The sequence below is a fragment of the Armigeres subalbatus genome, chromosome 2 (assembly GCF_024139115.2).
Source record: "Armigeres subalbatus isolate Guangzhou_Male chromosome 2, GZ_Asu_2, whole genome shotgun sequence".
NCBI lineage: Eukaryota > Metazoa > Arthropoda > Insecta > Diptera > Culicidae > Armigeres > Armigeres subalbatus.
In genome coordinates, this window is record NC_085140.1 from 234011277 (window position 1) to 234037752 (window position 26476).

The 26476-nt window shown below is 42.6% G+C and overlaps 1 protein-coding gene across 5 annotated transcripts in view; it reads right to left on the bottom strand.

Annotated features, from left to right (window-relative positions):
• Positions 1-26476, bottom strand: part of LOC134211903 (protein outspread) — a 760849-nt gene that overhangs the window by 129894 nt on the left and 604479 nt on the right. For 3 of the 5 annotated variants that reach the window (XM_062689282.1, XM_062689281.1, XM_062689285.1), the window contains exons 4-6: positions 26130-26318; positions 25992-26055; positions 15732-15971 (exon numbers count right to left, since the gene is read on the bottom strand). In XM_062689282.1, coding sequence (XP_062545266.1) covers positions 15732-15971; positions 25992-26055; positions 26130-26318 — 493 coding nt within the window. The remainder of the gene's footprint in view (positions 1-15731; positions 15972-25991; positions 26056-26129; positions 26319-26476) is intronic. The other 2 variants (XM_062689284.1, XM_062689283.1) reach the window with 1 other exon arrangement.

The window sequence follows — 26476 nt, forward strand, 5'->3', positions numbered from 1 at the left end:
TGTGTTTCAAAGCACTGTACTGCTCTCTGGTACGCTCAATACTAGAGTTTGGATCTGTTGTTTGGAATCCCTACCAGGCTGTATGGAGTGACCGGTTCGAAGCTGTCCAAAGAAGATTTGTCAGATATGCCTTGCGCCACCTTCCATGGAATGACCCGTTGAACTTGCCTGCTTACGCTGATCGCTGTCGTCTACTCGGGTTGGATACTCTAGCCAAGCGGAGGAATGTGGCTCAGTGTGTCTTCATTGCCAAGCTTTTATTATCTGAATACGATGCTCCTGAGTTGCTGTCGAGGATCAGTTTATACGCACCTGTCCGGACGCTTCGAGCGCGAGCGCTGCTACACGAGGAGCCACAAGCTACTAACTATGCTGCAAACAGTTCCATTGTCGCCATGATCCATCGCTTCAACGAAGTGTCCGATGAATTTGATTTCAACATCTCTACATCCAGATTTCGCTGCCGCTTGCTGAGCCGTCTTTAATGTTTTTATTGTTTGACCACCATTAGATTTAAGAATTTCATGTAGACAACACAGTCCGATGAATAAAAAACAAATACAAATACAAATACAAACACTTTGTACTATAATCCCCTCCATAGGACAAATCAAGACAACATTTTCTAAACGACTTATCTGCTTTTGTAAACAAAGATTCAGACGACGATTTGACGAATCTGAAAGCCCTCCCACGCAAACCAACACTACCAATAGGTAGGTGAAGGTTTCCGCTATCTGCTGATGGTGTTGGTTTGGGTTGGAGAGCTATCAGATTCGTCAAATCTTCGTTTGTATATTTGTTTACGAAAGCAGATAAGTCGTTTTGAAAATTTTGTCTTGAAATAATATGTGTTCCAAACTTGGTTGGGGTCCTCCTTAGCCTAGCGGTAAGCTGCGCGGCTATACAGCAAGACCATGCTTAGGGTGGCTGGTTTCGATTCCTGGTGCTGGTCTAGATAATATTCCGTTTGGAAATTGTCTCGACTTCCCTGGGCATAAAAATACTACTACTTGGCTTAGAAACCTCGGGTACTTGGCTTAGAAACCTCGCGGTTGATAACTGTGGAAGTGCTGAATGAAACCTCCGAGGCGGCAATGTCCCAAGGGGGATGTAATGCCAATAAGAAGAAGTAAATTAGTTGAAATCGGTCAAGGGGTTCAGAAGTTCTGCTTACGCACATTTAACCATACAAACATTGAATTTCACGTAGATAGATAGATTTAAAGATTATACAATTCAGTCCTATCCAATCACGAATGACTAGACAGTAATGGTTTTGTTTTGTTCTTTTGAGTGCTGCATGCTGTCGTCACGAAAATGAATGAGATGAATTCTCGTTCTTCGGTGTGACATTCAGCAGAAGTTTGCTTTTCTGTGGATTTTCATAATTTTAGAAAATTTAGAAGTTTAGCAGTTCAATTTAAATTAACTATGGCGAGGCTATGGGTTATAGATCCTCAAGGAAATCCACTGGGAGGCATTCCCTAGTAACATTTTGGCTTTATGCTGGTTTTATAACACTCTTCAAGAGTAAATTATGGACTTCAAGAGCGTTTTAAAACTTAAAATGTAACTTGGGTTGTTTTTACTCTAACCCTTCGTATGGTGAAATAAAGTAACTTTTTTTCCAGCACGCCGTCTCTTCTCCGCCTTCAGTAATGCGTTTGCATAAGTGGATAACTTTCCAATTACATTTCCACTCATTATTTTCCAAAACCTGTTCTAACAATTACTTTTCCTATTGACAAGTAATAATGGACGTTAGGCATAATGTACGTTGAGCATAATGGGTGTTAAGCATAATTCTGCCTTCCTTATTTCATGGGCTGTTCTTTGGGTCATTTTATGCCTAACGTCCAATATGCCTAACGTATATTATGCCAAACTTCCGTTATACCTAACGTCCATTTTGCCTAACGTACTTATGCCTAACGTCATTATGGCCAACGTACTCATGCCAAACGGGGTAAACCTTCTCAAACGGGTCTGGGTCATTTGGCATAAAGTCATTTGTCTTTCTTTCTCTTAGGAAAATAGACGAACGAAAAGGCAGAACTATAGCCGAGGAAGGGATCACATTTACCGTTGGCTTTTGCCGAGCAACTGCCTACTTATGAAGAAGGGATCACATCCACCATTTCTTAATCTGAGCAAACACCTTCTTTAAAAAAAAGGGTTCCCATCTACAATTGCCTTAATGCGGCAAAACGCCTGTTTTAAAGAATAGGTTTCTTCCACCATAGTCTTAAAAAGTTATTTCCAAAGAAGGATTGATCCCACCAATGCCTTATCCTGGGAACGTCTACATCTAACGGGCTAAGAAGGAATCATATTTACTATTGCCTTGATCCGGACAAACGGATATTTGCGAAGAAGGATTACGCGGATTATCCGAAAACATCTACTTTTTAAGAAAGGATGACATCCACCATTGCGTTATCCATATTGCCCTAATCCGGGCTACAGTCAACCTTCACATTCACCATTGCTCAGTTTCGGAGTATGCCTACCGTGTGGGACCGAAATCCGAAATACCTGTTTTTTACGGGTAGAGCATAATTGCACCAAAAGCAAATATTTTTTAATTGCTTATTGCGAATCATTATAGACAGAGATTGAACTTATCATTTCAGTATCATTTAGTATTCAGCCCACTAACTCATTCCTAAGACGGAATTCCGGAATGTGTTGTATGGGGAATTTACAGCGCTATGTTGCCTCTACATCTTTGTCTAAGGGTGTGCAATGTGCTCTATGTCTAAAATTTACAGCGTGAAACGCTAGTATCATTTTATATACTTAATAATAATAAGTGTTATTATCATTTAGTACTAGCAGAACGTAGGTACCCAGCGTGGCTTGGGTTTGTACGTTCAACGTTCAAAATGTTATATTCTGCGTTGATTGCGACGCCGCACTCTAGATAATTTTCTGCGCGATCTCATTGGGTTTCCTCACTACTCGCCCCTATTTTGTATTTTCACAATTTTTAAACATGCCCCTTAGAACATATTAACTTTTTGTATATAGAAACACTGAAGAGCCCAAAACGAATTAATTAGCGAGAAAATCTTGTAAATAGGCCCAACCGTTCGTGAGTTATATTGCCTCAAAGGAAATATAAACACCATTTTTATATATAGAAAAGAAAATACGAAGAAGATATTAAGTGATACAAGCGTTTCACGCTGTAAATATTAGGCATAGAGCAAAGTACCCTCAGACAAAGTTGTAGAGGCAACATAGGGCTGGGAGTCCGCCATACCAAACATTCCGGAATTCCACCTCTGGAATAAGATCAATCCCTGATTACAAAAGATAAGCTGAATACAAATCGAAGGGATCGCTTCTCAAGGTGCGTATTGAACAATTTACAGTGGTACTACTTGAGGCTTATGGGCTACAGCTCTTCGATAACCTACGCCGAATGGAGTATCCTTCTCAACTGGACTCGATCCTGGGCCAATCGCTTCCAGTCGCCCTGAACATAGGGCTGCAAAATGGTGGGTTGACATCAAGGAAGGAGCGCCCAACAGAGCTCCGGTCCCCACAAGTTTCACGCTTCCACGGGTCGTCCGATGACAAAAGACCGCCAGCTAAGGGTTGTGTACTTAGCTGGTAGTGCAGCCTGGGCACTGTTGTCCTTCTGGCTAGAGTGCGAAGGTACGCCACGAGCGTCTGTTCACCAGGAGGTGCGGCTCAAACAGCGTCTGCCTGCAAGCCGCAATGCAATGCAAGCCGCGTTTATCGGTAAAGTACTGAGAGTAGAGCTCGACACTCCAGCTATTTTTTCTGAGCTGAATATATATGTCCCGGGAAGATCATTGTGACAGCGAGATTTCCTGCTGTCGGGCACAACACTCGATACGGATAACATGATCCCATTAGGTTCATAGCAACGGAAGGATCCATTAACAATTCGACTTTGTTACCCCTGCTTATTGACTTGGAAGCTATTTCCGCTGGCGGTCTAAAAATGCAGAGATTATTTATCACTTTTCGCAGAACAAACTTTGGCTACAATAATTGTTTTTATTTGTGTTTGGGGTGATTCAAATATGACATCCACTACTTTTTGGGATTTCTAGACCCCCTCCCCCTCTGTCACGCTTTTTTGTATACCTAGTACATGTACTGTCACAAAATCTTAGACCCCCTTTCCCCTAAAACCTGTGACATCATTTTTGAACGACCCCTTTTCGTTCTTTTAACAATGGCTGACACAAGCTCGATTTTATTCTGTCCAAAAATGTGTTTAGTGCTTTAGTGAAGGCAAATACCTACTTGAATAAATAAAATACATTCCACAGATACCCCATTTCACGGTAGAGCCTGGTGGGGTTTGTTCGCCTTTCCTTCCGCATCGCCCTGAAAAGTAGCCAGCCATACATAATACTGATGTTTCATCCCTGCATGCACTGCGCAAAACTTCCCGTATGACATAAAAGTTGTGGAAAAGTGCCAAACAAGGAACAACACGCGCGCGCTCGCGACCGCACTCGACTCGCGCAACTTGCGGAAGGAAACCGGCTACCAACCAAAGCTAAGATGATAAATGGCAACACGCTTGGATGCTGTAGCTTTCTGCTCATATTCGAGATGGTGCCACTGCACTGGCTGGGTTAAAACAAACCGCGGGGGGAGCGGATTTTGGTCTTGTTTGCTTCTCTGTTTCCCTTTTCCGGACAGGGCCCTCCGTTCAGGTTTCCAAGAGGAACTGCGTCGGCTAAACGGTCGGTAAACTGAGGCATGAATTTAATTAAAAAGTGAAAATTTGTCGCTTTCTTCTTTCGTAACCGATTACCTTCTTAAGACTTGTTGAGATGTGCATCGCACTAACCGCTGCGCTGCCGCTTCGCCGTCGCATCGATCCATCCATTCCTAACATAATGCACAAAAACAACAAACCCGACCGATGCACGATGGTCACAGTCACATTCAATGAACGACCCTCCGTCGACGAACCACCAGCCAGCAAGTCCGGTAGCCCATTGCTGCTGAGGAGGAAGAGCTGGGTTCGGTGGGAAAGACGTCAGAGTTCGACCGAATCGAAGTGCAGTTGCGCAAAGTCAAACAGCGTGAAAATGGTTGTTTTCCGGCTTGACGAACAAGGGCCGATTATGCAATGGTTTGTCAAGGTAGGGCACATATCAGGGCGCATTAGACGCGCCGCATGGTGCATGAGTCTTGTTGGCTAGTGCAATTTGGGTTTCGTTATGATGCAAAATTTTAAACAAGGGATTCAGTGGCTTCGTTAAGTTTCTCAATATTCTCCATTAATACAACAATAAGATACAAATTGATATTTGCCTGGATGCGATCATCACTAGGTTACGAAGCAGACTGTGCACTCCAGGAACCCCCTTCCCTAAATTTATTGTGGGAATTCAAGAGATTATCACTGGATAACTTGCCATGGAAATTTAAAAAAAAATCCGTTGGATTTTCAAATAATTTTACGTTGAAGTTCTGGAAAATTTCCAATGGAACTTTGGGAAAATCTCCCGTAGAAATTTGGTAGAAATTTTCGTGCCAATACTTGAGAAGTTTGCGTGCAAATGAGTGCAAACTTCTCGTGTATACTCTGCAGAACTTTTTATGGAAATTCAGAAAAAAAAAATCCTGTTGAACTTTAGGAGTATTTCCCGTGAAAATTTGGTAGAACTTCAAGAGGAAGAATTTTCTGGGGAAATTGAAAATAATCGCATTCAAGCATAACACTGAATGCAAGGAACGTTGTAAAGCATTCCATAACTATGGGGGGTTATACTCGATAGAAATAGGAGTTATAGAAATCACGATTCGTCAATTCGATGGCTATTGATCTTTTTATGTGAGACGCCACCAACAATTTGTCAAGAATCGTGGATCTCATCTAAGCAATTCTAATGATTAAACGTGACGTTGATCAATCACACATCAGTATCATTAAAGGTACAACAACCTTGACACTGTTTGTCGCATTTGAAGTGACACCAACTGGCAACTGGTTTCTCCAGTTAACTTGAGTCAACGATCAACTGAATAATCAACGACAACAAATCCAATACGCAGGGTCAATCATCGCCAATCGACGAACGGAAGAAGCCAACGAACTGAAATAAAATGAAAACTTCAACTAGTACAAACCGATCAATGATGTCTAACAAGGGCGGGAAAACATTCCAACGGCTACAAATGGAAAACAACGATAAAAACAGAGGCAAACAGAAAAGCAATAATTATTGACCTTCTCAAGCATCATTATTTATAAATTTTTCACATCTCAAAGCATTCGCTCCGTGGTCCCGAGCATGTTGGAGTGTTAACGCCAACCAGGGAGAGAGAGACCCCCAGCCCCAGAGCAGTTAAGTTATGGGCTGCTGATGCAATTGGAGGAACCCAGGCCAGAAGCCGGTTTAATGCCGCCGAGCAGAAGCTGCAACTCGGATCCACTTTCATCAGTGTTGTTATTTTTTAAATACCAACAACAGCATTCGCTCGAAATGTTTTCATTTTCATTTCATGAACGATCGAATTCCTTGTGTTTCTTGGCGCGGCTCTGCCCCAGCTTAGAGGCGAAGGAGGATCTTCCTTCGCTTCTTCGTTCGGCGGCGGAGGTCGTTTCGTGACTTGTTCATCGCGGCATTTACCACAAGCGGCTTACGGCTTCTGCTGTTTTAAAATCATTTAATCGACAATTGAAATATTACTATTATTTCCATTGATTAATTGAATATCATTGATCGTGGCGGCGTCGGCGGCCGCGTTCGTTCTCGGCAGCAGTTCGATCCGCACCGACGATGTGATTCGATCGAGAGCAATTTAAATTCATTTAGCTGACTCCTACTGGCTCGGCTGCTGGTCACTTCTTTCGGTGGGATGTGCCATTTCTCAACCCAGGCGAACGATTTGCTCTGGTTAGCGGAGAGTCTATGTACGTTCTGGCGAGCTTGGCTCCATGCAACGAGCCTTGCATTGGCGAAGAGTGAACTGCATTAATTAACTATTTGTCGTGTATTAACTGCGTTCGTTTACAAATTAGTTGTTGTTTGTAGAGAGTTCTCCATCTTGGGTAGTTGAATAATAGCTTTTACAACTAGTTTGTGTTTTGTGGAATTGAATTAGCTGACGCCTCTGCTAGATTCTTTGTACATGAACAGTGAATTTGTTTGCCGATCGGCAAACATGTTTTCTTTTTAAGTTACTGCATTGCAGACAACGAAATGGAATGGATAAAAATTGTGAATTTAAATTACAGTCTGACATGGGAAGCACAAGACGAATGTCGAAATAAAAAAAATGGATTTAATATTCCCCAATAAGGAACGATCTGATCAAATACCAATTACGATATTCCTTAAGATCAAAGAACTTTATTCGTGGAATTACCTACTTATCGTAACATTATACGAATATTCCCCGATCGTTCAACGGAAAAATGATTTTAATACGTAGAAACAAAATATAATTTGATTTATTTTAAATAAAAATCTATTCTCTGATGGAATATCTATCCATTGACCTACATATGAACCATTCGTGCATTACAAGAAAATGGCGAAACTCATAGTTTCAACATCGTACATATATTACGATAAAAACTCGCAAGGCACAAATCATAAGAGGTCAGCAGAACGATTATTCAGTTCATTATTGATAATTGTTGCCGCAAGGCTGTGACCATAATTGAAGCAGCAACTTCGGATGACTGTGTAAATAAAAACCAGATACCAGTTGCATTGATAGCACACCGCCAGCTACTATCTACTAAGAGCCATTCAACAATTCACTGCAAGAAAATGACACCTGCACTCATTGTAGGACATTCTGAGCTGTTGTCGGCAGCCTTGTACTGTCTCGTTACCCTCAATATGGCATATTGGCAGAGATTCTTCAAAAGTTCAATTGATCCTATTATTAACTTTAGAAGCGATAGTGCTGTCTTATCAAAAAATCCGTTTCAAATTGAGACTTGAACTTGCATTTAGCAAAAATTATCAGCACCCGAACGACCTTTCCAATGAAATCGAAAATTATTCCTACAGTAATCAATTATTTATGATAACTCAATATTTTTTTCTTGTCTGACATTCCATTTTCCGCTGCTCGTATTGATTGTTGAATAATGCATTGCACTCGCCCATAAATCATTCTCAAACGACGCGACGGATGTATGAAATTGGATTTTAAAATCACTAAATCATGCCAAAAAACTTGTTCGAAATTCGTTAGGAATTCAAGTGCGCCACCTGCTTGTAGCATAGGAACGAAAGAAAATGTGGGCATTTGCGCACACCTTCCCGTTCGAACGAGTCAGACGCTTGACACCAAGTGCAATGATAGGCTCGGTGGTTCGGTCGGTGCATTCCAATCCTGTGCTGGTTCCTCAAAGCTGCTGTTTTCAGGCGTGGTTTCTTCGATGCAGCTAGAATGCCTTCACCCCACACTGGGCCAGACTGTATGGTCAAAAAATCTTTTTCTGTTTTCAGTTGCATGGTATCATAATAGTGAAGCTATTATGTTCATACATATATGTAAATTGATTTATATTTTTTATGCAAATTGTTTGGCCATGGATTCGGTCGTCCACAAAATCATCTAAACAAATAAAACAAAGTCGGCATTTGTACGACCGCGCAACAATCAAGAATAGGCAGCCCATTTTTTGCTAACTTTTATTCGTTTTCTATTTACAAGGAAAAACAGAAATGGTTTGAAAATCAAAACCTCATCTTTTCAATGAAATGGTTTTTAAATTTTGACCATCTATATATCTCGGGTATCTATTCAAAAAAACGTATGTGATTTTGTAAACAAATATTCAAACGTCGATTTGTCCAATCTGAAAGCACTCCCCCGCAAACCAACAACACCAACAGGTAGCCGAAGGCTTCCCCTACCTGTCTGTGGTGATGGTTGGCGTAGGAGTGCTATCAGATTGGACAAAACGACGTTTGAATCTTTGTTTACAAAATCACATACGTCCTTTTGAATAAGTACCCGAGATATAAAACAAAGTTGGCATTTGTACGACAGCGCATCATTCAAGAATAGACGGCCCAATTTTTGCTTATTTTCGTTCGATATTTGTTTTCTTCTTCTATTTACGCTGGATCTGGAAAAAATGAAAATCAACAAACTTAATTATTTTTGCCGAGATCTCAGCATTTTTTGTTTATTTTCCCGAGGTGGGCACCGCCGATGATTTTTGCCGAGATATCAGTAAAAGTGACGTTTCAGTTGCTGAGATACGGTTAATATTTTGCCGAAAATCAGAAATAACCCAATTTTTCTGCCGAATTTCAGTTCTGAAATTTACTGAGGTACAGCGGTGCCCAATTTTGCCGAGCTCGAGAAAGAAAAACTTAGTGTAAAGATCCAATCTCTTTGATGAAGTTGGTTAAGGTGAATCGCATTGGAATCCAATTTCAAAACTACACAGCGCTTTCAGGGGCACATAACTCAAAAAACAACCGACAGGCAAAAGCGAAAAACATGTTGTCACCTTTGCTCACTTGCAGTATACACAAAAAAAAAATGTTTTTATATGTGCTAATCGCCCATAAATTTAAATTTGTGCGAGCAAAAACGCGAAATGAGGGCTAGAACGGTCATTGTTGATTCAGTTCAGCACCACATAAAAAGAAAATTTTCCAATAATTCTGGATTCTAGAAATTTTAAGTTCCAGCCCATTCCATCTCTTTGGACACCAATGACTCTATGGATAGCTTGAAAACACCTGCAAAATAAGCTACCGAGATAGGGCAATGCATCTTCAGCTCATATTATCGTAGACAGTATATCAGCAGGCTCCATGCTGATCTACAACAAGTGTCTCCGGCTTAGCTATTTCATTTTATTTTGGAAATCAGCAAAAGTTATCTCTAAACGGAATCCTGGGGATGGATCCAATTTTTTTTGACGTAAACTGCGTCTTAGGAGAAGGCTCGGATACAGGGGGTAAAACGGGAATTTCCAAATTCGAGACCGTCTCAAAATTAGGAGAGATTTCAAACGCTAATAGCTAATAGCGTCTTTCGATGGATTTTCGAGAATTTCTTATCAATCGATCCGGAAATTCTTCAGAAGTTTGTCAATTCCATCAATAGTATTGCTGATCAACGTTAAACTATTGCAAATTTTATTTCTTTCCCAACCCGGTAAAAAAAATCAGAAATAATCAATCCCGGTAATGCATCCCCAACACGGACATCAGATTGATGTAAGGTACGGGCCTTTTGGCCCATAGCGTCATTTTATTTCAGGGTTTCACGGAGAGCGGGCCAGGGCGTTCAGAAGTGGTCCCAGCGACAATGGCTTTCGCAGCGGTGGTGGTACAGCAGTAAACTTTTCGCTACGGTGGTGGCGGTCGTGGTAGCAGCAGCGCATCATTTACGACCGTATACCAATCAGCATCGTCGGAGGATCTGGCAATCGACAGCGACTGTAGCGCCAAATCATCGAATGGCGGTCGTGGTTGCCCAGCCCAGCCTAGTGGTTGCTGTTAGTGAGAAATAAATCGAGTTTTTTCAGGACCATATTATATTTGGAAAACATATTTTTTCCAAAGTGCAATCACTAGGAACTGAAAAATTCTCTGTAATGAAATTTTTTAGCGTAATTCTGAGTTATAGGATTACTACTCCGGGACTTCATCTCATAGCTCCGATATTCATCCCAAGAAAACAAAGCAATGAAAAGAAATAGGATTTTTTTTGTGTTTTTTTTTAGCAGTGAGCTATATTTATGTAACAAAATATACAAAATATAGCCAAAAGTCCAAAATATATTCAAATGTCCAAAATACCATCGTCATACGACTCGGAAACTCTCCATCAATATGCAAATTATATTGAAAATTTTTGAATGTCAACATTAAACTATTGAAAATTTCAATTCATTCCAAACCCAGTAAAAAATTCAGACCTAATCCCGTGCATGCATCTCCAACACGGACATAAATTCGAGTGTTAACCATTTTTCGCTCACTTCGATAGCCGCCAAACGTTGCACATTGGGGATTTTCAGAAGCAAAAGGCTCGAAATTCAATTACTTCATCTGACGCTGCAAAATTTCCAGAAAGTACATGTTTCCTGAAGGAAAAAAGTGCGATGAATCGATTGCGCGGGGTTTCGTGCTGGGCAGACTACTTTAAAGTGCCCATTTTGCCCCAATTCCCCTAAAAATCACAATATTTCTACTATGCCTCAGACTGACGCTGATATTTCTTCAATAAATATATGTTTCCTGAAGGAAAAAAGTGCGATGAATCGTTTGCGTAGGGTTTCGTGATGAGCAGACCCTTTTAAAGTGACCATTTTGCCCCAATTCCCCTGAAATCACAATATTTCTGTTATGCCTCGAGCTGACGCTGATATTTCTTCAATATCAATAAGTTTCCTGAAGAGAAAAAGTGCGACGAATCAATTGCGCGGAGTTTCGTGCGTTTCGTTGAGGTGACCATTTTGCCCCGATTCCCCTGAAATCACAATATTTCTGCTATGCCTCGAGCTGACGCTGATATTTCTTCAATAAATATATGTTTCCTGAAGGGGAGAAGTGCGATGAATCGTTTGCGTTGCATTTCGTGATGAGCCGACCCTTTTAAAGTGACCATTTTGCCCCAATTCCCCTGAAATCACAATTTTTTTGCTATGCTTCGAGCTGACGCTGATATTTCTTCAATAATTATAAGTTTCCTGAAGGGAAAAAGTGCAATGAATCGATTGCGCCGGGTTTCGTGCTGGGAAGTCTACTTTAAAGTGCCCATTTTGCCCCAATTTCCCTAAAATCACCATATTTCTGTAATGCCTCGAGCTTACGCTGATATATCTTCAATTAACATATGTTTCCAGAAGGGAAAAAGTGCGATGAATCGTTTCCCTTGAAATCACAAATGTTTTGCTATGCCTCGAGCTGACGCTAAAAGCTAAAAGCTCCTAAAAGTAAAAAGTGCGACGAATCGATTCCGTGGGATTTCGTGCTGGACAGACTATTTTAAAGTTACCATTTTGACTCAATTCCCCTTAAATTACAATATTTCTGTAATGCCTCGAGCTGACGCAAATATTTCTTCAATAATTTGAATTTCGCGGGGTTTCGTGCTGGACAGATCACTTTAAAGTGACCATTTTGACACAATTCCCCTAAAATCACAATATATCTGGCATCAATTGTATATATTGTAAATTTGGGGGAATTGGGGCGAAATGGTCATTTTACAGTGGTCTGCCCAACATGAAACCCCACGCAATCGATTAATCGTACTTTTTTCTTTCAGCAAACTTAAAATTATTGAAGAAATATCAGCGTCAGCTCGAGGCATAGCAGACATATTGTGATTTTAGAGGAATTGGGGCGAAATGGTCACTTTAAAGTGGTCCGTCCAGCATGAAACTCCGCAAAATTGATTCATCGCACTTTTTCCCTTCAGGAAACATATATTTATTGAAGAAATATCAGCGTCAGCTCGAGGCATTACAGAAATATTGTGAATTTGGGGGAATTGGGGCAAAATGGTCACTTTAAAGTGGTCTGCCCAACATGTAACCCCGCGCAATCGATTAATCGTACTTTTTTCTTACAACAAACTTAAAATTATTGAAGAAATATCAGCGGCTGCTCGAGGCATAGCAGAAATATTGTGATTTTAGGGGAATTGGGGCAAAATGAGCACTTCAAAGTGGGCTGACCAGCACGAAACCACGCGCAATCGGTTCCCGAACATTTATCTTCATGAAACCTATAATTATTGAAGAAATATCAGCGTCAGCTCGAGGCATAGCAAAAAAATTGTGATTTCAGGGGAATTGGGGCAAAATGGTCACTTTAAAAGGGTCTGCCCATCACGAAACCCTACGCAAACGATTCATCGCACTTTTTTCCTTCAGGAAACATGTACTTTCTGGAAATTTTGCAGCGTCAGCTGGAGTAATTGAATTTCGAGCCTTTTGCTTTTGAAAATCCCCAGTGTGCGTTGGTTTGCTCTTTTTCTTTCATATTCGAGTCTTTTCGTGGCATCATCAATGCAAATGGTAGTCGCTTATGTAGAACAAATAACCTAATGCTTTCATACAGATAGCGTGGTGCTGTGGCTAGAGTAAGCGCATCCCTGCGGCTATTATTGTTACTATTCTGGGTTCTAATCCCAGCGCGGCCATACTATTTTGTAATTGTTCTGTGATAATTCTCGCGAAAAGTGAGTGAGTGGGTAAAAGTGATGAAACGAAAAAGGATTTTCATCTAATAGGTAAGATTTTCGTTTATCATCGAAGAGTAATTGTAGAGAAAGATTGATAGGTGAAAGAAGATCCTCAACATAAACAACGAAAAAAGAAACGCTTGCTTTGGTCTCATTGAAACAAAAAGTTGAAACCCTGGTCCGCAGTGATGGCGTTGCGTGGCTAAAATAGCGCGCGCGCCAAGGATCAGCTTTGTTGTATCCAATAAAGTAAAACCATTAGCCTAGCCCCATTGGGAAACGTTATCGGTGCACATTTTGATTCACTTTTAGGGCGGAGCCATTTTCGTTCGAGCATTCACGAGCGCACACGACGCTCCATCGGTAGCCAGCATCAAGTTAACAAGACAACAATAGAAAGTTGACCCGATACGAACTTCGGTTAGTCAGGAAATTTATTTTCATGTTTGGCATCAGTAGCAGCCAACTAAAATTTTCACCTTTGCTATTAGGAATTGGAATTAAGCATTATTCTTATAACGGCTCTACATTCCAACTGGAACTTGGCCCGCTTCCAACAAGTTGACGTCGGTTGCAAAATCACGAGTTCGCTTTGGCGGGTGGCCAATGCAAAAAAAAAAATTAACCAAAGTGATTTACCGTCAAAACTATCCTTGATTTCTGAAAATTTAAAGATTAAATAAAGTATAGAGTGCAATTTAACCTGACAAATTAAAATTTGCAATTGAAATATCTAAACTTAGTTAAGTTCATTTAGACGATTTTTCGATAAATTTTGTAAAACAACAATGAGTTGAATTTTTGTTCAATTGAAAAATTAAACAAACAAAACTAAACTACTCATATTATACAAATTTCAACAAATTTATATATCAGTAATTTTTAAAATGTAAATTTTCAATTGTCGTATCCAACAAATTTCATATTTTGAATATTGCTCGAAACCAGTGTCATAAGAAATCAATAGAGTTATTTTATAATATTTATGCATGATGGCACTACATTCCTCAATCCACCAAACTGTTTTACGTAGTTTACATCGGGCGGTCGTGTCTTGTACACAACCTTTATGATTTTTTTGGAAAAATAATCAAGTTAGATAATTATCGATAAGCGACAGGATTTGACCAACTGCAATCGAAAGAGCCTCGCTGTGCCATAGTAAGGATGTCGTTTCTTCACCTTGTTTAACGATTGCCTTTAAAAGCTACACATTCACTTTCATCGTCGATTTATCACGAAACTTGGGGCTCAATGAAAGGAGGTGCTTTGCACGGGTTAACGTCACAGGAGGCATAAACGCAATTGCGTTTCACAAATGATTTTGTTTCGCGAGCAACTTGTCCACCCGACTATATATATGATCAAAGTGCAGATAAAGGTGGTTGTGCGATTTAGTTTCTTTGGTAGTAGCGGCGGAGTTCGACGATGCAGGGAATATTTGAAAATTTCACTTTTGTACAAAAATCGTCCAAGATCAGATCAAAAGAATGATATGAATCCTGAGCCGTGTTTGTATGGATTATGGAGCATACAGATGTTTGTATTTTTAAACGGCTAATATGTGTATAAGTAATGAGTCAATATACTTTCTATTATGTTGGATTTGATTGAACAGATTTAGATTTTATAAATAAATTGGAAGCCTTCCTTAGCCGTGCGTTAAGATGCGCAGCTACATAGCAAAACCATGCTGAAGGTTGCTGGGTTTGATTCCCGGTCCAGCCTATAAAATTTTCGAGTTGGAAATTTTCTCGACTTCCCTGGGCATAAAAGTATCATCCTATTAGCCTCATGATATACGAATGAAAAAAATGGTAACTTGGCATAGAAATCTCGCAGTTAACAACTGTGAAGTGTTTAATGAACACTTAGCTTCAAGGCAGCAATGTTCTAGTGGGGGATGTAATGCCAATAAGAAGAAGAAAATATTGGTTTAGCATAACTATGACTGACATATCTGTAAATTGTAATATGAGTCGAATCAATAGTCCTTTTCTCCATTTTTGCCAATAATGTCGCCTACTAAGTCCTTATGGAAAAGTAACAATGAATGATCTAGGATGACCCTAGTGAATGATGAGATAGAAAAAGAGAAATATCTCTGTATATTCCAAATGATCACTTGAGGTTTGTGTTGTGCCAGTGTTTTGTAGGGTGTCCCATAGTCCCACTTTTTTTTAAATAGCAAATTCACGCTGTGTATTAAAATTGAGCATCTAAAAAAATGCGATCTATGGCTGGTGAACAATGCAGAATGTTAGTCCCAGTGATAATGAATGGAACACTTTTATCTATAGTAACTTAGGTTCAGCCGACATTGGAAGTGATGGATCTATTCTAGTCTTTTCCAATACACAAACAATAATCAACTCCACATTATAATTATTCGACCTTATTCTAAAAGTATCCGACAGCATGCTTTGAATAAATCAAACCCATCATTCTCCTTTGTTTATGAGCAAACATGCCGACGAATCATCATGAAATTGATCAAAACCAATACATATTCCGAGAAGATCAACGAGATCGGCGGGACCTACCTTTGGCGTTCACGTTGTTGTTATTGCTGCCACCGATGCTGCTACTGGTCGTCGTCGTCGTCGTCGCCGCCGTGGAGTTGCCCAGGCTGCAATTCTCATTATTTGCATTTAGATTGTTCTCGTCGGTGGCCGCCAGATTCCAGGAGCAAGGCGCCGTCAGGGCCTCCAGATTAGCCACGACGGGTGATGGCAGCATGTCTTTGTGGTAGGAATTGTGCCGATTCCGACCGGCTGATGGAGCTGTTTCGATTTGTTTTCACATCACGGAGTGTGTGCGAGGGGCCGAATAGGTGCAGGGAGCATCAGCAGCGGTCGCAATTGCAGTTGCATATGCAGTGATGGAGGAGAAAGAAAGGAGTAATGGAAATGCAATTATTGGCTAGCGCATTCTTTCGTTCTAGCGGTACTTCTATTGGCAATAGATTCTTTAAAGCGAAATGAGAAATTTGTTCTATGCGGGTAATTTCTGTGAAATTATGAATAAATTTGCATCTGGAATGAGGAAGGCAATTGAAGAAGGTATCTTTTTGATGAGACCCGGCTATCCGGTGGTAGCTCGGGGGCATTTAGATGATGATGAAATAAGACTGGGACGGGCACGTTGACTGTTGTCCTGTCATGGATTGGAAGCATCGATTCCCTGAAATTTATGAGGGGTGGCTAATAAGCGGAGTGAAAAGCAGTATACTTAAAGTTGATATATTACTTCCATTACATTAAATCCTGTACTGTGAAATACTAATATCATTACAATTCTGTAAGAGAGTGCATAAATGTGAAATGCTTATTCGAAATCTGTAATAACAAATGCTTCCTCTTAGTAACTGACTGCCAGCTTATTAAATTGGAACGAATTCAATATCGTTGTTTGCATATTGTTCTTGGCTGTAAATATTCAACGCATAGGGTAAAACGTCCTATCGTTGTGGTATGCCCTAATGTTGCGGTAGTGTTAAAGTAGTCCATTCTGGATATAATACCATTGAAAACAATTGTGGGTACGCTAAAACTCTTGGGATTAACGACTAGAACAGCTTTTGTTTGTCAAAATTCCGTTCAAACTGATGAAAAATCAACATTTTTCGTTAAAAATTTGAACCCTTTGAGCCTATTATTGCTGTAGTGCTAAGGTCCTATTGTTGCGGTATCGATCTCCATAAGAATTACATGCAATACCGCAACAATAGGACTGACCTTCAAAAAATATCGCAACGATAGGCAAAAAAAACAATAAATAAAAAAATAAAAAATAAAAACAAAACAACATAAGTTCAGCACAATTGACGTAATATTCACAAAACTATAGTTAACGAGCATCCTATTTAACTACTACAATGTGGAAATCGACCAACAGGTAATTTTTGAAGAATTTTTGTAATCAATTTTGTTTTGACACGGTGCTTAACCCCTCCATAATAGGTCGTTTTACCCTAGTAGCAGGTAGTTAGTAGCAGAAGTCCCTCTTCCACATTTTCGTTACTGTGAGCTCTCATTTCAGAATACTGATTCAAAGTGGAATCTTGGAAAACTTCGACAAACCGACAAATTGGACACGATCTGCTCATGAAACAAGCTTTTCAAGGAAACCCAGATCATATTCGACATTAGTTATTCCTTCTATTTTCTTTCCAGAGAAGTACGAAAAGGATAATTGCAAATACAAATCCTTTGTATCGTTTCCTCGGATTGCCTTAGTCTTCATCGATCGGAGTCAATGAAACCAGTTAAGCACGCATCTTACTTTCTTACAAACATAAGAGAGTAGACACGTGAATTGGTCGAAAGATCATTCAAAATAATGTTAGTATGGGTCCTAGCTCAGTGCTCAATCTACGACAATGAGAAGAAGGTGGACTAGCTGGCAATAGTGGGTCGACGCGTTTACACAACTAACGGATTATTTTGTACATATAGCGTACGATGCGCCATATGACGATAGCAAATAAATCTCATAGTTATCCTTTCAGGAGCGTCGAATTGAAGTTTTCCCAAAAAGCCCAGAGCAGTCAACATTGCCTTGGTGCTGGTGAAAAATAAGCTCATATAAGCAGCTGCTGCAGATGGTTGGTAGATGCCTCTGGGCCAGGGTTTGCAGAAATCGCTCACAATAGATAACGAACAAGGATAAAAAAGGACAAAAATTGACCAGTCGTCGGTCCAAACATCGGCCACGACGAAAAACAAAATCCTCCCATCCAAGGCTGCCGCGAAAGTGAACAACAACAGCGGCGATGGTCACCCAGAAAAATCGCTTCCACCGAAAGTGAAGCTTCCGCCCTGGTGGTTAAATATCCCCAACTCGTGGACCTGAAGAAAACGATGCGGGCGCTCAAGATTCAAGCTGACTAGCTGACTAGAAGGACTACAACAAGATGAAGGGGTACATAACCAATGCAGGAACCGAATTCTACACCCATGACGTAGCGGCGGAGAAGCCGTTCATGGCAATGATCCGCGGTTTGTCTAGCATGGAAGTGGATGACATCTTCATCGAACTGCGGGATGACTAGAAGCTGAAAGCGCTGGCGGCTTTCCCCATCACTAGACGAAATCAAACGGCACGTTATCGGGACTGTTTGTATCTGGTCTATTTCGTCAAGGGCAGCGTCACCCTCGGCGCCCTAAAAGCTGTCCGCTTGATCGACCAAGTCATCATCAAGTGGGAAGCTTACAAAGGACCGAACCGAAGCGTCACGCAGTGCATGCGGTGCCTCAACTACGGACACGGTACCCGCAACTGCAACATGAAACCAAAGTGCAACTGGTGCTCCGAGGGGGACTGGACAGAAAACTGCCCAGTCGAAGGAGCCTGTGAGTTGAGGTGTGCAAACTGCGCTGGCAAGCGCTGGCAAACATATTTCGACGGACATGGGTGAGGAGTACCGAAAAATTCTGATGCAAGCTACCACGAGGAACCAGCCCAACCAGCAGCAAAACAGGAAGAAGAAGGAACAACTCATCGATCTAGATCAATTTCCAGACCTGCCACTCATTGAGCGGCAGCAGTGTCCAGCCCGCGATCCCAACCGGCAACGTTACCGCTCGCTCCTAACAGCTGCCCCCGGTGGAGTTCCTCCGGGCTATAGCTGGCATCAGAAACGATTGCATCACTCGCATACTGCATTAAACTCCAATGGCTCACAGCCAAACCCGGAAGTCGTTTCGGCCTCCATATCCTGAACAATTACTCACCTCGTTGCGCTCGTTGCCGCGATGCAGAAAATAATGATGCTAATGATGCAAATGTTCATGAGCAGTAACATTCACCGCCAAAATCCTTAATTGGAATGCCCGCTCTATGGCGGCCAAAAAGCAGGAAACCCTAGAGTACCTACAAATCAACCAGATCGACATTGCACTCTACACGGAAACTCACCTGAAACCATCCGTAAACTTCTCTCTACCGGAACACTCTCTCTACAGACTGGGTCGTGCTGGCGGCCAAACAAGGAGGAGGTGTTGCAATCGCCATTCGCAAGGGGCTCGAATTTAAAACCATACCGCACTATCATCTGCATTGAGCTGCAGACACCAGAAAGATCCACTGAAATCATCGCCGCTTATTATCCGCCGCAGTGCAAAATCGCTGACGGCTCTACCGTCCGGCTTAAGAACGACATCCAGAAATTGACCCAGCGGCAGGGTAAGTTTATTCTTGCTGGCGATTTGAATGCCCGCCAAGGATGTTATCGATCATTTAGTAATCTGCGTTCGATCATTTAGTAGTTTGTCATTAACTCATTCCAGAGGCTAAATTTCAAAATGTGTTGTATGATCGACTTTTAGTGCGAAGGTTTTTCTACAACTCTCTTTAACAGGTTGATGTTCGAATTCCACTGCTAAAGGAGTTACGGTGCTAGTTGCTATACTTATACTAAATGATAACCAAATATGCAATCATTTAGTCCAAGTTACTGCTACTAGCGCTATAGCTCCGTTATTAGTGAAATTCAAACAACGAACTGTTAGGCAGAGTTGTAGATAAACCTTTGCACTAGAAGTCCACCATACAACACATTTTGAAATTTAGCCTCTGGAATGAGTTATTGAAAAACTACTAAATGATCGAAGGCAGATTACTAAATGATCGATAACATCGTTGATGCCCGCCATTCGCTCTGGGGTAACCCAAGAAACAACCGGAACGGTGTAGTGCTAGCCGACGACCTTCAGGCAGGACACTACGTCGTCCTTCACCCAGCTTCACCAACCTACTACTCGCCGACTGGAGTCGGCTCTACACTGGACATTGTCATCACAAACATCGGCGACATTTGCTCCAACCTCTGCTCGGTAACCGATCTGTCGTCCGACCATCTCCCGGTTTTCGAGATCGATCAAGAGATTATCCAGCGGCAGCAGCATCGAAGGAAAAACTACCATCGTGCAAACTGGCCTCAATTGCAGCGTTTCGTCGAAGATCGGATAAACGACAATCCGGAGTTGACGACTACCGACGACATCGACAGTGTTCTACAGGAGCTCACTGAAGCCATCGGCGAAGCAGAAACCAGGTTTATTCCAACTGCAACTGTAACTAGTAAGTTCACTCTGCTAGATACCGAAACCAAACGTATCATCTCGCTTCGAAATTGTATTAGAAAACAGTATCAAAGAATACAGAACCCAAATAGGAAAGTGCTCTACAAAAAGGTTAACAAAATTATTGCAAACAGAGTAGAAAAACTTAAAAACAGGCAGTTTAGCAAGGATATCAAAAATCTCCCCAACTATTCTAAGCCCTTCTGGCGTCTAGCTAAGAACATCAAAACGAAACCAAAACCAGTGCCTTCCCTCAAAGCTGGTGATAAAATGTGTGTAACAGCTAGTGAAAAAGCAAATCTAATCTCTTAACAATTTCTTGCATCGCATAATTTGGGTCGAGACATTGTTAGTCCGGAAGGAAGGAAGTGTCGGTGGCAGCCAGCGTAAATCGTCTTGCCACTCTACCATATGTGCTTCCTGATGACCGGAGAATCACTGTTGTATTTTGTATAACACTAACAAAAAAACCCTTGCGGTTAAACTGCACGTGCGAGCCTGCATGAGCGATCCAGGAACGCACGCGTTAAAGGCATCAACCAAGCGTTTGTGATCGTTCTTGTTGACCTGACGGCTTTTTTCCGGATCTTCGTTTCTGATGACGTTCTTCGAACCGTTTTCTGATAAAAGACATAAAACTTTGTTCTCAAAGCACTTGTGCAAAACTTTTCGCGCACGCGCTGTTCTTTCGTTTTACTTCGGCGATTGCAAGAGGCGACGAAGGATGAACCATTAGCTCAACCCCAAACCCTACGGTGAACTAAGTTTTAAAAAGGTAACTATTTGGCAAACGTGGACGCAGTCAAGTCGAGTTAGCAGTAACCTGAACTACAAGATTAGAAGCATATTCAGTAAATGAGCTTACTTTGAAGACTTATGCAGAATAGCGAAGATACCCATCGGGGATACATACAGGGCAGTGATGGCTAGAACTAAAATTTTACATACTGAGAAATCCCTGGATAAGCAAAATGAAATATTGGCTCAATTCTAGGAAGCTTGCGCTAGCACACCATTATTTATTTATTCAGACTAAGGCCGAAGTGGCCTGTGCGGTATATAAGAGTCTTCTCCATTCGGCTCGGTCCATCGCTACACGTCGCCAACCACGCAGTCTACGGAGGGTCCGCAAGTCATCTTCCACCTGATCGATCCACCTTGCCCGCTGCGCACCTCGCCTTCTTGTGCCCATCGGATCGTTGTCGAGAACCATTTTCACCGGGTTACTGTTCGACATTCTCACTACGTGCCCGGGCCACCGCAGTCTTCCGATTTTCGCGGTGTGAACGATGGATGGTTCTCCCAGCAGCTCATGCAACTCGAAGTTCATTCGCCTCCTCCACATACCGTCCGCCATCTGCACCCCACCATAGATGGTACGCAGCACTTTCCTTTCGAAAACTCCAAGTGCGCGTTGGTCCTCCACGAGCATCGTCCAGGTTTCGTGTCCGTAGAGGACTACCGGTCTAATGACCGTTTTGTAGATTGTCAGTTTGGTACGGCGGCGAACTCTATTCGATCGAAGCGTCTTGCGGAGTCCAAACTACGTACGATTTCCAGCCACTATGCGTCTCCAAATTTCTCTGCTGGTATCATTTCCGGCAGTCACCAGTGAGCCCAAGTACACAAATTCTTCTACCACCTCGATTTCGTCACCCCCGATACAAACTCGCGGTGGGTGGCTCACAATGTCTTCTCTTGAACCTCTTCCTATCATGTACTTCGTCTTCGACGTGTTGATGACTAGTCCGATCCGCTTGGCTTCCCTCTTCAGTCTGATGTAGGCTTCCTCCATCTTCTCAAAGCTACGTGACATAATATCAATGTCGTCGGCGAAGCCAAATAGCTGGACGGACTTATTGAAAATTATACCACTCGTGTTAATCCCTGCTCTTCGTATTACCCCCTCCAAAGCGATGTTGATTAGCAGACACGAAAGACCATCACCTTGCCGTAACCCTCTGCGGGTTTCGAAGGGACTCGAGAATGCCCCTGAAACTCGAACTACGCACATCACCCGATCCATCGTCGCTTTGATCAACCGTGTCAGTTTATCCGAAAATCCGTGTTCGTGCATTAGCTGCCATAGCTGGTCCCGATCGATTGTATCTTATGCGGCTTTGAAGTCGATGAATAGATGATGTGTGGGCACGTTGTATTCGCGGCATTTCTTCAGTACTTGTTGAATGGCGAACACCTGGTCCGTGGTGGAGCGTTCGCCCATAAAACCCGCCTGGTACTGCCCCACGAACTCTCTTGCAATTGGTGCTAGTCGACGGCATAAAATTTGGGAGAGTACCTTGTAGACGGCATTCAGCAATGTGATTGCGCGGTAGTTCCTACAATCCAGCTTATCGCCCTTTTTGTAGATGGGACACACGTCCCCTTCCATTCACTCTTGCGGCAAAACTTCCTCCTCCCAAATCTTGGTAATGACCCAGTGCAGCGCTCTAGCCAGTGCCTCACCCCCGTGTTTAAATAGCTCTCCTGGTAGATGGTCAACCCCAGGGGCTTTGTTGTTTTTCAGCCGGCCAATCTCCTCCTGGATTTCCTGGAGATCCGGAGCCGGTAGAATTATGTCCTGCGTGCGCTCCCCCAGGTCCATCACCATACCGCCATCTTCGTCTGCCACATCGCCATTCAGGTGCTCTTCGTAGTGCTGCCGCCACCTTTGGATCACCTCACGCTCGTTCGTAAGAAGGTTCCCGTTTATGTCCTTGCACATATCAGGCTGTGGCACGTGGCCCTTACGTGAACGGTACAACTTCTCATAGAACTTTCGTGTGTTATTAGCGCGGTACAGTTGCTCCGTCTCTTCACGGTCTCGATCTTCCTGCTGACGCTTTTTCCTCCGGAAAATCGAGTTTTGTCTGTTACGCGCCTGTTTATATCGTGCCTCGTTCGCCCTCGTGCGGTGTTGCAGCAATCTCGCCCATGCTGCATTCTTCTCTTCTACGAACTGCTCACATTCGCCGTCATACCAGTCGTTTCTCAGATCCGGGAGCACCGTGCCAAGTGCAGCGGTTGCGGTGCTACCACTGGCGGATCGAATATCTCTCCAGCCATCTTCAAGAGACACTGCGCCTAGCTGCTCTTCCGTTGGGAGTGCCACTTCCAGCTGCTGCGCGTAGTCTTGGGCTAGTCTACAGTCTTGTAGCCTCCCAATGTTAAGCCGCGGCGTCCGACTTTGACGCGTGTTGTACAGCGTCGAGAGTTTTGAGCGCAGGCATACTGCAACGAGGTAGTGGTCGGATTCAATATTTGCACTGCGGTAAGTGCGGACGTTCGTGATGTCGGAGAAGAATTTACCGTCGATTAGAACGTGGTCGATTTGGTTTTTCGTTTCTTGGTTAGGTGATTTCCATGTGGCCTTGTGGATATTTTTGCGGGGAAAGAAGGTGCTTCAGACTACCATTCCGCGGGAGGATGCGAACTATATGCATCGTTGGCCGTTGTCATTCGATACGGTGTGCAGACTATCCGATCCGATGATCGGTCTATACATTTCCTCCCTTCCTACCTGTGCGTTCATGTCACCGATTTTGGCGTCCCGCAGTGGGCATCCATCGTATGTCTGCTCCAGCTGTGCGTAGAACGCTTCTTTCTCGTCTTCGGGTCTCCCTTCGTGTGGGCAGTGCACGTTGATGATGCTATAGTTAAAGAAACGGCCTTTAATTCTCAGCTTGCACATCCTTGCGTTGATTGGCTGCCACCCAATCACACGATGGCGCATCTTACCCAGCACTATGAAGCCGGTTCCCAGCTCGTTGGTGGTGCCCCAGCTTTGGTAGAAGGTAGCTGCTCGATGCCCGCTTTTCCGCACTTTCTGTCCTGTCCAGCAAATCTCCTGCAGCGCCACGACGTCGAAGTTGCGGGGATGTAATTCATCGTAGATCATCCTGTCGCAACCTGCGAAACCTAGCGACTTGCAGTTCCATGTTCCAAGCTTCCAATCGTGATCCTTTATTCGTCGCCTAGGTCTTTGCCGATTGTATCAAGTCGCATTATCTCTTATATTGTTCGTAATTTTTGGTTTTCCAGGCGGCTTATTGGGCCTGCGCAAACCTCCTGTCTCGTCGGAGGGCCGTCGTGTCAGGGCTGTTTAGCGTCCCACCTAAAACCAGAACTTGGGCTTGTGCGCTTTGAGCGGCACACGGTCGCTTTGGTGGGGCCTACTTGCAAATACATGCAGCTTTTTATAGGAATTTAACAGGGCCCACTGTCAAACCCCACCACATCCTAGGCAAGCCCCATAACTCGCAGATGGCCTGGGGAGGGATCGTCAAGCCCTTGGACATAGTCCCTGCTGCCCGTTGGCACACCAGCCCGCAAAAAAACACTTGCTGATAGATTTGGTGGGACAGAACCATGGAGCACCATGTGGTGCGAGAATTCGTCCTCAGATTATGAAATTTTTAGTTCTCTATAGCTAAATTGAACATAATAAAATATTGTAATGTAGGAATATAATAGAAACACAAATGCTAGGTAATAAGCGTTACCAGTTCAAAAATTTTCGGAAAAATATATAAATCTCTTTTAGTGGAATGTATTCAACCGTCTAAGACGAATTAAGTACTCTCCATTTAACACTCGTTCTAATTTAGCGTAATGCCTCTTTATCGATGTCTTCATGAACTCGGACTCTGCTTTCTTATTAATACTTTTTGGTACATGAGATCCCATCTTAATCTTATGGCTGACGGGTGTCAGGGTGTGGAATTAAATGGAGAGTACTTAATTCGTCTTAGACGGTCAAAATTTTTAAAACAACGTGTGATCCAGTGAAAAGAAATGTAACCGCTGCACGTAATGTAAACATGTTAACATGTTAATAATACGTACAACAGTTAATGGCTCGAAATCATATATTCGGGATACATACAAAGTTTGAGAGCTTGGATGTTTTGAAGCAGGGTGATGCGCTGCTTACTATTCAATACTGAAACATTGTATATTAAAATAAACTATCTAAAAATTTTATATTTATCAACTCTATTCAACAAATTCGAGTTCGGTGAGAAATTCTATAACTCTGACACAATTAGGAACTGCAACAGAGCCGAGTATCATGACATGATACACACTTTATTATCCAAGTCAGAATGAATTGCTCACAGTCCCCGTTTGTTCGGATCATTAGTTATTATTGATTGCATAACGGGTTCCATATCATTTATAACAGAGCAGCACTCGAGCGGGAAGGTACTTGTAAGCAATTCTCGGCTCGACGTTGATGTTTTGTTCGCTCCCACTTTCGAACGGCTGCAGTAACTGAGCGTCGATGCACCAGACGCGACCGTCCGTGTCTCAATCTACAGATCGCCCTCACATGATCCCGGTGAGGGTCTGGAAAATGGAGCTGACGATTGCTGATTATAGTCTCACTCGCAGCTCTTGTCGGAATGGAAGCTGATGATTGCCATCGATTTAAAATATACGGCTCTCGAGTGGGCAGTAGAAGTGATTACTCTGACGGACCTACCGCTGAGTGTCGATCTTTAACAGTGGTCAAGCGGATTAATTCAATATTGTCCGCTGCTGTGGCATTGGGAAAGGCTTGCAGAACCACGTCAAAGTGCCCTACTGAAGTCATTTTTCTTATTCAAAAGTTTAACAATGTGACGCACTTAGAACTTACTCAGAGAGATAAATTATTATGCAAAGAACAAGAAGTATTCCGCTGTGCAAAATGTGAAAACCGTTTGTCAGACTTACGTTGTGACTGCAGGATGGTAGTTGCTTGCCCGCCAGGAAACGTTGCATTTCGTTTGTGTCGACCCTGCGAATGGAAAAAACGGCGATTGAGTAACACAGTGCCCGTCCAACCTCCGAGTTGAATTACCTCACACTTACCTTGGATTTTGGGAAGGCGGACAGTACGTTGAACCACCACTTGGTCTCCTCCGGGCAGGTACCCTTCACAAATGTGACTCGTTCCGGTGCGGTAATGGCAATTGAGTGTGGATGACTAGTGACGTCTTCGGCTGTGGTTACCTCCAGTACCTTGGTCATGTCGATTATGGCTTGGGGAATTGTTTCTGGCTGTAATGAGGTGCCGAGATAATAGATGGACCGGATTAATAATGTAAGCCGATTGGATGGTTGAATCTGCGTGAGATAAATTGCTGTTCGGTTGATTGAATGTTGAATAATTGGATGCCGTAACAGAAATGACGATTAGAAAAAAAGTGATTGTTCGC